Consider the following 11,690-nt stretch of genomic DNA (forward strand, 5'->3'; position numbering starts at 1 on the left):
AGAGTGTACTTCTGTTCAGCTGAGATATAGTATTCTCCTATCTTTTACACTGCAGTTATAATATCTGTAAATAAAAGTGAAGGTAGCACGGAGACATCATTTCTCATGAAATGAGTATGCAGTTAGATGTTGTAGACACTTCCATGCATGCACACTTGTGGGCATTATATTATATTATATATTAATTTTCATTTTTTCCTTACCGGTCAGGTTCTTTAATCCAAGTTCTTGAAGTCCAAAGTTACCATCTTTCCTGTAGTTTAAGAATATCGCTAAGGCATAGCGATCTTCATATAGCTTTGTCCCACGAATAATGCGTAAATTCTCCAGAGGCAGGTAACGAAACTGGTTGAGGGCCACCAGTACATAGCCTGTGACTTCTCGGATAGACTGGGAAAAAATAAACAAACATCTATCTTAGAGATAATGAAATTAACTTGATAGGTTGTAATATAGTCATTCAAACAAAATAATTGACTCCAATTTTCAGTTCTTAATTTAATATACTAATTTCCTCACGATATTCATATTCATATTGGATTAATAGAGCATCACGAAGGGTTAGAATTTAATTTGAATATGTTGTATTTCTTTTTAAAAGTCATGAGTGTAGTTATACTAAAATAATGGATTGTATTTTATGAGATATCCCTCACACCTGAGATGTGGATACAGTTAAAGATATCAAGGTGGCATTCATTGATAAGCTACAATGATGTGACACCAAACCATCAGTCAATTGACAGATGAGAATTCAACAGATAAGTGTTGCAAAGTAGAACCAGTCTGCATTTGTTGAAGATTCTGGGACACAGTTTTAATTGCTCTATGAATGTTTATTACTACACTGATCACATTAGAACTATAGTTATTCCCGATCTTCCTGAGATCAAGGAGTGTTAGAGTAAGGAGAGGTGGAGAAATACAGCATTGGAGAGTTGTATGGCTCTGGTAAGCATAGCAAATCTGGAAATCATACCTGACCTATCAGGTCAAGCTCTAGACATATAGAGTTCATTACCCACTCTTCCATTGTTTGAATTATTAACAACAAGTTATGTAAAGTCAGGTAAAAGTTACATGGTCTAAAATGTAATAATTATTAGGATTACTTTAGCTGATATATGACCATTCTTAAATATTCTAGGACACAATGATCACTATATAGAATTTGAAGACTTTGCTGTATGACTAATCTTTTATCTAGATTATGTCATTGTGTCATGATTCCTCCTTGCATCCCTCCAATTCCATTCAAGAGAGACCCTTTTCATCAAAAAATGCAAACCTTCCCCCTTGTTTATTGCAGTTTATTATTGCACTACAGTAATAGTGTTAGCAAGGAGACTATAGATGAAACAAACTCAGGTTTAAAATACAGGTATTGATCAAGAAGCAATCCTATGAATTATGTAGTGTTGATAGAGGGAAAACACTTTTGAGCTCTTAGTTGACAAAGACTAATAAGACAACTAAAGTAGATCAGTGAGATAAAAATTGGAAAGGATAAAGCCAAAGTATCACTGTTCATAAATGATATGATATTACACATACACGATCCCTCAAATTCTACCAGAGACCTCCTACAGCTGATAAACAACTTCACCAAGTTGGCTTGATAAAAAATTAACTAAAAAAATAAAAATCAGTAGTCCTCCTTTATACAAATGATAAACAAGCTGAGAAGAAACCAAGGAAACAACACCCTTCACAATAGACATGAATAATATAAAATATATTGGCGTAATTCTAACCAAACAAGTGAAAGATCTGTATGACAAGAACTTCAAGTCTCTGAAGAAATAAATCAAAGTTGATATCAGAAGTTGGAAATATCACCGTGTTCAAGGATCAGTAGGAATAATATAGGAAAAATGGCCATCTTACCAAAAGTAATCTAAAGATTTAATGCAATTCCCATCAAAAGTTCAACATAATTCTTTACAGACCTTGAAAGAACAATCTTTAACTTCATACGGAAAAACAAAAATAGCTAAAACAATGCCATACAATAAAAGAACTTCTGTGGATATCATGATCTCTAATTTCAAGCTATACTATCGAGCAATAGTAATAAAAACTGCATGGTATTGGTATACAAACAGACAAGTTTGTCAATGGAATCCAATTGAAAACCCACAAATAAACTCACACAGCTTTAGACACTTGATTTTTAACAAAGAAGCCACAACCATACAAGGGAAAAAGAAAACATCTTCAATAAATGGTACTAGTCTAACTGGATGCCTGCATGTCCAAGAATGCAAATAAATCTATATTTATCACCCTACACAAAACTCAAGTTCAAGTGGATCAAAGACTTTCACATAAGACCTCATACACTAAATCTAGTAGATGTGAAAGTGGGAAATAGTTTTGAACGTTGATATGAAAGCAACTTCCTGAACAAAACACCAACTGCTCATGCACAAATATCAAGAGATAATAAGTAGGACCTCATAAAACTGAAAAGCTTCTATGAGACAAAGGACACTGCCATTAAGAGAAAACTTCATCCTACAGACTGGGAAAAAAATTTTTCACTATTGCTACATTTATGAGTATAAATATCTCATAAATATGAAGAACTCATGAAGTTAGACACCAACAAACCAAATATCCCATGCATGGCATATACTCACTCACAAGTTGACATTAGCTAAAAAAGTACAAAATACCAAGGATATAATCCGCAGAAATCAAGAAGGATAACAAGCAGAAGGGCTCAAGGAAGGATGCTTCAATCCCATTTGGGAGGAAGAAGAAAGCAATCACAGAGGGCAGAGAGAGAGACCTGAGTGGGAGGGAGAAAAGAGGGAACATGATCAGCTACTGTGGGGAGAGGAGTGAAACTCTGAGAGCCAGCAGAATGAATGGAAATATGCAACCTCTAGAGGTAGGTAGTAGGGGGACTCTCTAGAATGTACCAGAGGCCTGGGAGGTAAGAGACCCTCAGGATTCAAAGGAAGGGACCTTAAATGAAATGTCCAACAGTAGGGAAAGGGAACTAGTAGAGCTTACCTCCAGTAGAAGGCAGGGCCTTTAAGCATTTATATGAACTCAATACATTCTGAGGTTCCTATTACTTGTTCCTGTCTGGGTTGTCTTCAAGATAGTTGCTGGGATGGGGTTGCCATCCCATAGTCAAAAACTCTGACCCAGAATTGTTCCTGTCTAAAAGAGCTGCAGGTACAAAAATGGAGAAGAGACTGAAGGAAAGGAGGTCCAGTGACCAGCCCAACTTGGGATCCATCTCAAGGAGAGGCTCCAAGGCCTGATGCTATGGTATGCTTACAAACAGGAGCCTAGCATGATTGTCCTCTGAGAGGCCCACAATGCAGCTCACTGAGACAGAAGCAGATACTCATACACAACCAAGGGACTGAAGTTGAGGACTCCTGTGGTTGAATTACTGAAAGGCTGGAAGAACTTGCAGAGCAGGGCAACCCCATAGGAAGACTAAGAGTCTCAATAAACCTGGAACCCTGAGATCTCTTAAATACTGAACCACAGCACCATACACAAGCTGGTAGGAGGCTCCTGACACATATCTAGCAGACTGCTTGGCTGGCCTCAGTCAGAGAAGATGTACCTTTCCCTTGAGAGTCTTGAGACCTCAGGGGGTGGGAACATCTTCTTGGAGATAGTGGAGAGGAAGAATGGGATGAGAAACTGTGGGAAGGCAGACAGTTGCCTCCCCTCCAGGAGGGGGGACAATGACTGTAGTATAACAAAATATTAAAGATAAATATAATAAAAAATGGGGTACTGAGGTAAACAGAAAATTCTCAACAAAGGAATCTCATATGACTGAGAAGAACTTAAAGAAATACCCTTAATAATCAGAGAAATGTAAATCAAAACAACATTGAGCTTCCACCTTACACCCATCAGAATGGATAAGACTAAAACTCAAGGGACAACACATGCAATTGAGAATTCAAAGCAAGGGTCCCACTCCTCCATTGCTTGTGGTAGTGCAAACTTGTACAACCACTCTGGAAGTTAATCTGGTGGTTTCTTAGAAAACTGGAAATAGTTCTACCTGAAGACCAAGCTATACCGCTCCTGGGAATCTACACAAAAGATGCTCCACCAACTACAAAGACACATGCTCCACTATGTTCATAGCAGCTTTATTCATAAAAGCCAGAAACTGGAAACAACCCGGATGCCCCTCAACCAAAGATTAAATACAGAAAAGGTGGTTAATTTACACAATAAAATACTATTAAGCTGTTAAAAACGAAGACATCATGTGTTTTGCAGGCGACTAGATGGAACTATAAAATATCATTCTGAATGAGGTAATCCAGACCCAAATGGCCATGCATAGTATGTACTCACTTATAAGTAGACATTAGACATAAAATACAGGATAACCAAACTATAATCATAGACGCACAGAAGCTAAACACAAAGGAAGGCTCAAGCAAGGATCCTCAAATATCACTAAGAAGTGCAATGAAATAATCCTAGGAGGCAGATGGAGGGAGGGAATTGGGTGGGAAAGGGAATAGAGAGGGGAATGGTGTATGTTTAGGATCCTGTGTGGGGATAGACAGGAGAGAGACAAATAGCCAAGAGAGTGAATGGACATCTGTGACTGGCAGGGTTGGGGGGGTGGGTAGAGTGGCTTCTTTAGAACATGCCCAAGACCTGGGATAGGGGAGGCTGTCAGGAGTCTATGAGGATGACATTAGCTGAGACTCTTAGAAATGGGGATATGAAACCTGAAGAGGCCACCCCCTGTAGCCAGGCAGTACACCTAGCAGAGATATAAGGACACCAACCCACCCATAAAACTTTTGAAACATAATTGTCCTGTCTAAAGAAATGTAGGGACAAAGAAGAAGCAAAGACTAAGAGACTGGCTAATCAATACCTAGACCAACTTAAGACTCATCCCACAGGCATGCACCAGTCCCTGACACTATTAATGAGATTCTGTTAATGCTTATTATAGACAGAAGCCTAGGATAACTCTCCTCTGAGAGGCTCTACGGAGCAGAAAACTAAAACAGATGTAGATTCCATGAGCCAAACATTGGACCGAAGTGGAGGTCTGGGGCCATTATTGAAGAGTTGGGGAAAGGATAGAACTCCCAGAAGCAACTGGACAAACAGAGTCAATAAATCTGGACCACTGAGAGTTTTCTGAGACTGAGCCACGAGCCAAAGAGCACACGTGGGCTGGAACGAAATCCTTAGCATATATATGGCAGACACGTAGCTCAGTCTCCATATGGGTTCCCCAACAATTTAGCTGGACCAGGGGCTGTCCCTAAAGTTGTTGCCTTTCTTTGAATCCTTCTCATAACTGGACTTCCTTGTCAGACCTCAGTGAGCCTGGATAAATCTAGTCCTGAAAAGTCATGCTATGCCGGGGTAGGGGGATAACCAAGGGACCCTCACTGTTCCAGAGGAGACAGAGATGGGGGCAAGGTGAGAATGGGGACCTGGAAAGAGGGAGTAGGCAATGATCGGGATGTAAAGTGAATAAAAATAAAAGAGAAAATATTTTCTTTTAGAGAGCGTAAAAAAAAGCCATCTTATAAAAATTATATGAGATAATGCTCCACATTTAAATGTTATACATGGTATCTTGATTTTATGCTCCTATTTTTTTCTAGTATTTACAATACCATTTTCCAGATATTTTAAAGCTGTTTCAGTGGACAAATATTCTGAAATAGCTCAAAATGAAATCCTAACACAGATCACTGGATAAGATACATATGCTCAATGCCAACAAAATCTCAGGCAAAGGGGTTATCTAATGGTTAAGTAGTCTCAATTCCATAAGCTAATAAGGGCCTATCTGGATAAGAGAGATTGACATAAAAAATATAGATTAAGTATTGAACTGTTTTATAATCATGTGCGTTCTTCTTTGTGTCAGTCCTTAGGCTATCAGAAAGAATCTCACTAACATAACACATTTATTGTTCCATAACTTTATTATAAAAATCGACACAATTTTTCTATATACACATATATAGACTATTATATATATGTGATATATATATAATTTTTATATATTAGCTAATATAAGAGGTACAATAGAAAAGCTTAACAGTTTGAGGTGTGAGCTGGCCTGACAGGCAAATTTGCCTTAATCCTAGCCTTTGTAGGATTAATATAAACTTGTTGAAGCTTTTCAGTCTCAAAACTCTTCAGTCTTTCATCTTTAGAAAATTTGTAAAACTATACCTATTACAAAGCTATTATACAGCATTGTAAAATAGAGAAAAGGTATACAGCAAATTGTATTTAATAGATGTGAGCTATTATAAATACTACCTCAGAAAATAGCCAGGCAGACAGATTGTCTCAGAACAATTAGTTAAAGATGAAATGGTCATAATACCATAGCACAAGAACTATTGTTTCAAAACTCTCAATTATATAATCTTCAGCATGCCTATATCTTACCTTTAAAGATTACAACTTATTTCTCAAATTCAGAAATGCCTCCTACTTTTTTTCTGTATGCATATTTAAGCTCTTCCTACTGACCCCAGTGTTGAATAGACATTCATTAATGGATGTTTAATAAAGTATAATTCAAATATAGAATGGAATGCTTTTAAGTCCTTGTAGCTATTATTTTCCACAGAAAATGAACTTGTGATCTTGCTGTATTTATTAAAATAATATTGAAAGGTGAAATCATAGTTTGTGCTTATAGACCACGGATACAAATAGAAAACACTACAAAGTTTGCCAAAGAGAAAACTTTCACCATGTCTTTATCTGAAGAAGTTCAGGGCCTGAAGTGCTCCTGTTTCATCAAATACAAAACGTATGTTCACCTAGAGATGCATGATCATTAAATAGAGATAACATGTGTTCCATAAGATAGATTGCTATCTTTTGTCTACACTGGCTTTGCAGCAGCTTTGTTCAAGGAGTTAATGAAATCAAAGGTCATTTAGGCATTGAGTGATTGAGGAATCTCCTATCCAATGAGAATGCATCTTTACTACTAACATATATGAAGAAAATCAAGGATAGATATGAAACATCTGCTGGCCCACTATGCCATCCATATATCAGCTGAGTATCCCCCCCTAAAAAAAACCCTGTTTTTGTTATTTCCAAACATGTTTTATTTCACAGTTCTTTAAATTGATGCAACTCCCAATTTGATATTCCCTCCATTCTTCCCCCCTCTTTCTCTCCCTTCTTACACCTCCTCCCTCTTTCCCTTCTTCTATACCCCTCCTTTCCATGCTCCCTCTTTCCTTTCCTTCCTCTCTATAGCTTTCTTTCTTTCTTTCTTTCTTTCTTTCTTTCTTTCTTTCTTTCTTTCTTCCTTTCTTTCTTCCTTTCCATCTTCCATTATTGCCTGAGTGGTAAAGAATAATAGCTTCCCAAATGCATCATTATCTCTCTTAAGATTTAATCTATATTAAATCTATGCTTCTTGATTTATTTCCATATAAACATCTGTTGTAGATTCCTGTCATTTCCTATTTATTTATGTTTAAAAACATCCTTAGCTAGTCAAAATAGTTCTGAATTGTTCTACTGCTGTGCTCTATGTACCCAGACCTAATGAGAAATTACCTAAACACTAACACATTCTGTGAGTAAGGACATTCATAAATATAGTCGTGATTAGGGTGTAGAGGAGACTGGAAGTTAAATGGCTATGATATCATGAAGAGAGGGAACAGAAAACTCTAGTGACAGGAAAGAGGATGGCTGAGGGATAGGAAGTTTCCTCGGCTGGTAATGAATGCAGAAATTATGCCTTCTCTGACGGTGACAAATGTAGCAGCAAATGGTAGCTTCTGTATCAGTAAGATTTTCTATTAACTTCCCTAAGGCAATTACTTTCTGTCTCTGCCCCTCCTATCACTTCTAGGAATATCTAAAGCAGACACATTCTTAACGATGACATAATATTAAGAAGTTTACAAGAAAAAAATTAATAAGCTAATAACAAGCATTGCATATTCCTTCTGCTTAGAGAGATACTGTTTTGTGCTTTGGGTTTCTGCTTTCAGGTTTCCACTGTTGGAAACTCATCACTGTACCAGTCTGAAAAGCTAGGACTCGATATCTGATCTAATTATATTTGGGAGAAAAGATCATGTTAAATGTCATGTACCTAACTGCAGCAGTGTAGAGTTCTTGCTCACTGTACCCAATAAGAACTAACACTGAAGGACCAGAAATTCTGATCCCTGTCATTCCAACAAAACTACGCTCAGCCACTACGAGCCAATTCTATGCGCTAAGTCGGCCATGATTCTTGGAACCTGTGTGCTGTTCCTTCAGTACTAACCACTTAGCCAGCACTCAACACAAACATGATTTATTTGCAATGAACACTTTTCACCCACAGTAAACAGATGTGCTTCTCTCCTTCTCCAGAAATAACTGTCTTTATATTGTCCTGAGCAGTGGGGAGACAACTTAATAGTACTTATTCAGGTCTGTTTCCAGTTGCTTCTTTTTATCCTGATTTTATATAGACTGTATCTCCAATACATATAGGTTTGTTAAAGTATATGTGGCTCTAAAATACCTCTTCACTTTGAAGGCCTTAATAACAAACTGCAATGAAATAGTATGAAAAAAAGCAGAGTCTCAGCCAAGCCTAGAACTTAAGCTCAGCTAATTATGGGATACCAACTAATCAAATATGCCCATAAAATGGACCATCCTGCAAACAGAGGGACTGGGTAGAAGTAACTGATCATATGCTTTCTTCTCACCATTTCCATTACCTGCCTAAAAATATCACCTTATCTTTTGCTAACTGGAGGTCCCTGAGCTTGCCTACTTTCTGCAGATGCACATAAGAATTGCAAATTATTCTATGTGCTAAATTTCTGCTTTTTTAAAAAATTTGCCTAAAGATACCTCTAGTTAATTACAATAGTTGAAATATACCTGTATATCCCTTTATGTATTATACAAGCACCCTGATTTTGTAGTGTTCTTAGAAAGAGTCATGGCATTGCAAATTCCATCATCTATAAATAAATATTTATATATAAATTAACTGTCTGGGTTATAATACAAGTATGCTTATATTTTAAAATCTTAATTTAAATGTGTATTTTTAAATTTTTAATTTAAATTTTTAATTTAATTATGCATCTTAGTAAATTAATATTTTCACATCATATATGTGTATTAGGCCCCAGGGAAACAGAGAATCAAATATAGTCTGGTTAGAAACACTGTATAATACCACCAGAAATGAGATATCCAGAGCACTGATGTATAAAAAGGACTGCTACTTCAGACAGAAAACTCAGACATCTAATATCCTTGAGTAGTGTTTAAGCATGACCTGAATAATTGAGTACCAAGATATTTATAAATGAGAAAGATACATGAAATAGGATCCATACTGAAAAGCTGAGAGATAATCTGCAGAATCTGGAGAAAGACATGAAACTGGAGAAAGTAAGGGAGTTGGATCATAGGAAATGTAAAGTGAACTGTTTTTTTTTTAAAAAATGTTTATTTCTGTGGTTTTTGTATTGACTATTGCATTGGAAAGACAAATTTGTAGAATACAGTTCATAATTATTACTTAAATACACATTTTCTAGTATTTTTAAATAATATTTGTGACATCAAAGAAAGATAATGGTCCATAAGAGAAAAAAAAGAAACATTGTATACATGAAAAAGTAGTAATAATTATATAAAACAAACCCTTAAACTTAATAAAATTATTGAAAGATATGCAAATGACATTTTATTGGCTATTCTCTTTATCTACATTTCCAATGATATTCCTTTCCCAGTTTCTCTCCAGAAACCAGCTATCCCATCCCGATCTCCCTGCTAATATGAAGGTTTTCCGACACCCACCCACCCACTCCTACCTCTTCACCCTTGCATTTCCCTACAATGGGGCATTGAGCCTACACAGGACCAAAGACCTGTCCTACCATTGATGCCTAACAAGGCCATCCTCTGCTACATATGCAACTGGAACCATAGGTCCCTCCAAGTGTACTCCTTGGTTGGTAGTTTAGTTCTTCTTATGGGGTTGCAAACCCCTTCAACTCCTTAAGTCCTTTCTCTAAATCCTCCATTGGGGACCCTGCACTCAGTCCAATAGTTGGCTGCAAGCATCTGCCTCTGTATTTGTCAGCCTCTGGCAGATCTTCTCAGGAGCCATATCAGGCTCTTGTCAGCAAGCACTTCCTAGCATCCACAATATCATCCAGGTTTGGTGACTGTATATGGAATGGATCCCCAGTTGGGGAAGTCTCTGGATGGCCTTTCATTCAGTCTCTGCTCCCCACTTTGTCACAATGTTCCCTCCTGTGAGTATTTTGTTAACACTTCTAAGAAGCACCGAAGCATCCAGACTTTAGTCCTCTTTACTCTTGGGCTTCATATGGTCTGTGAATTGTATATTGGGTATTATAAACTTTTGGCCTAATATCCACTTATCTGTGAGTGTATACCATGCATGTTATTTTGTAACTGAGTTACCTCACTCAGGATAATATTTTCAAATTCAATCCATTTGCCTGAAGATTTCATTAAGTCACTGTTTTTAATAGCTGAGTAGTACTCAATTGTGTAAATATACCACATTTTCTACATCCATGTCCAATTTTCTACATCTATGTCCAATTTTCTGAGGAACCAGCAGAATGATTTCCACAGTGGTTGTACCAGCTTGCAATCCCATGAACAATGGAGAAGTGTTTTTTCTTCACATCCTCTCCAGAATCTGCTGTCACATGAGTTTTTTATCCTAGCCATTCTGACTAGTGTGTGGTGGAATCTCAGGGTTATTTTGATTTCCATTTCCCTGATGACTAAGGATGTTGAAATTTTCTTTAGGTGGTTCTTGGCCAGTTGATATTCTTCAGTTGAAAATTCTGTTTAGTTCTGTACCCCATTTGATTCCCTGGAGTCTTAACTTCTTGAGTTCTTAGTATATATTGGATATTAGACCTCTATCAGATATAGGAGTGGTTAAGATCTCTTCCCAATCTGTTGGTTGCCATTTTGTCCTATTGACAGTGTCCTTTGCCTTACAGAAGCTTTGCAATTTTATGAGGTCCCATTTGTATATTCTTGATATTAGAGCATAAGCTATTGATGTTCTGTTCAGGAAAATTTTCCCTGTGCTCATGTGTTCAAAGCTCTTCCCTGCTGTTTCTTTATAACTTTCAGTGTGTCTGGTTTTATGTGAAGGTCCTTGAACCACTTGGACTTGAGCTTTGTACAAGAATATAAGAATGGATCGATTTGCATTCTTCTACATGCAGATTTCCAGTTGAACCAGCACCATTTGTTGAAAATGCTGTCTTTTTTTCCACTGGGTGGTTTTAGATCCTTTGTCAAAGATCAAGTGACCATAGATGTCCACACATCTATGTGTGGTTCATTTCTACGTCTTCAATTCAATTCCATTGTTCAACCTGCCTGTCTATGTACCAATACTTTGCAGTTTTTATTACTATTGCTCTGTAATACAGCTTAAGGTCAGGGATGGTGATTCCTCCAGAAGTTCTTTTATTGTTAATAGTTTTCACTATCCTGAGGTTTTGTTATTCCAAACGAATTTGCAAATTTCTCTTTCTAACTCTATGAAGAATTGAGTTGGAATTTTGATGAAGATTGCAATGAATCTATAGATTGCTTTTGGCAAGATGGCCATTTTTACTATATTAATCCTGCCAATCCATGAGCAT

At 37.0% G+C, this 11,690-nt stretch overlaps 1 protein-coding gene across 4 annotated transcripts in view; it reads right to left on the reverse strand.

Annotated features, from left to right (window-relative positions):
* The window catches only part of Erbb4 (erb-b2 receptor tyrosine kinase 4), a 1,021,671-nt gene that overhangs the window by 485,176 nt on the left and 524,805 nt on the right, over nt 1–11,690 (reverse strand). For all 4 annotated transcript variants that reach the window (XM_031367819.1, XM_031367817.1, XM_031367820.1 and 1 more), the window contains exon 3: nt 204–390. In XM_031367819.1, coding sequence (XP_031223679.1) covers nt 204–390 — 187 coding nt within the window. The remainder of the gene's footprint in view (nt 1–203; nt 391–11,690) is intronic.

This window comes from Mastomys coucha, unplaced genomic scaffold, assembly GCF_008632895.1.
Source record: "Mastomys coucha isolate ucsf_1 unplaced genomic scaffold, UCSF_Mcou_1 pScaffold14, whole genome shotgun sequence".
NCBI classification, from domain to species: Eukaryota; Metazoa; Chordata; class Mammalia; order Rodentia; family Muridae; genus Mastomys; species Mastomys coucha.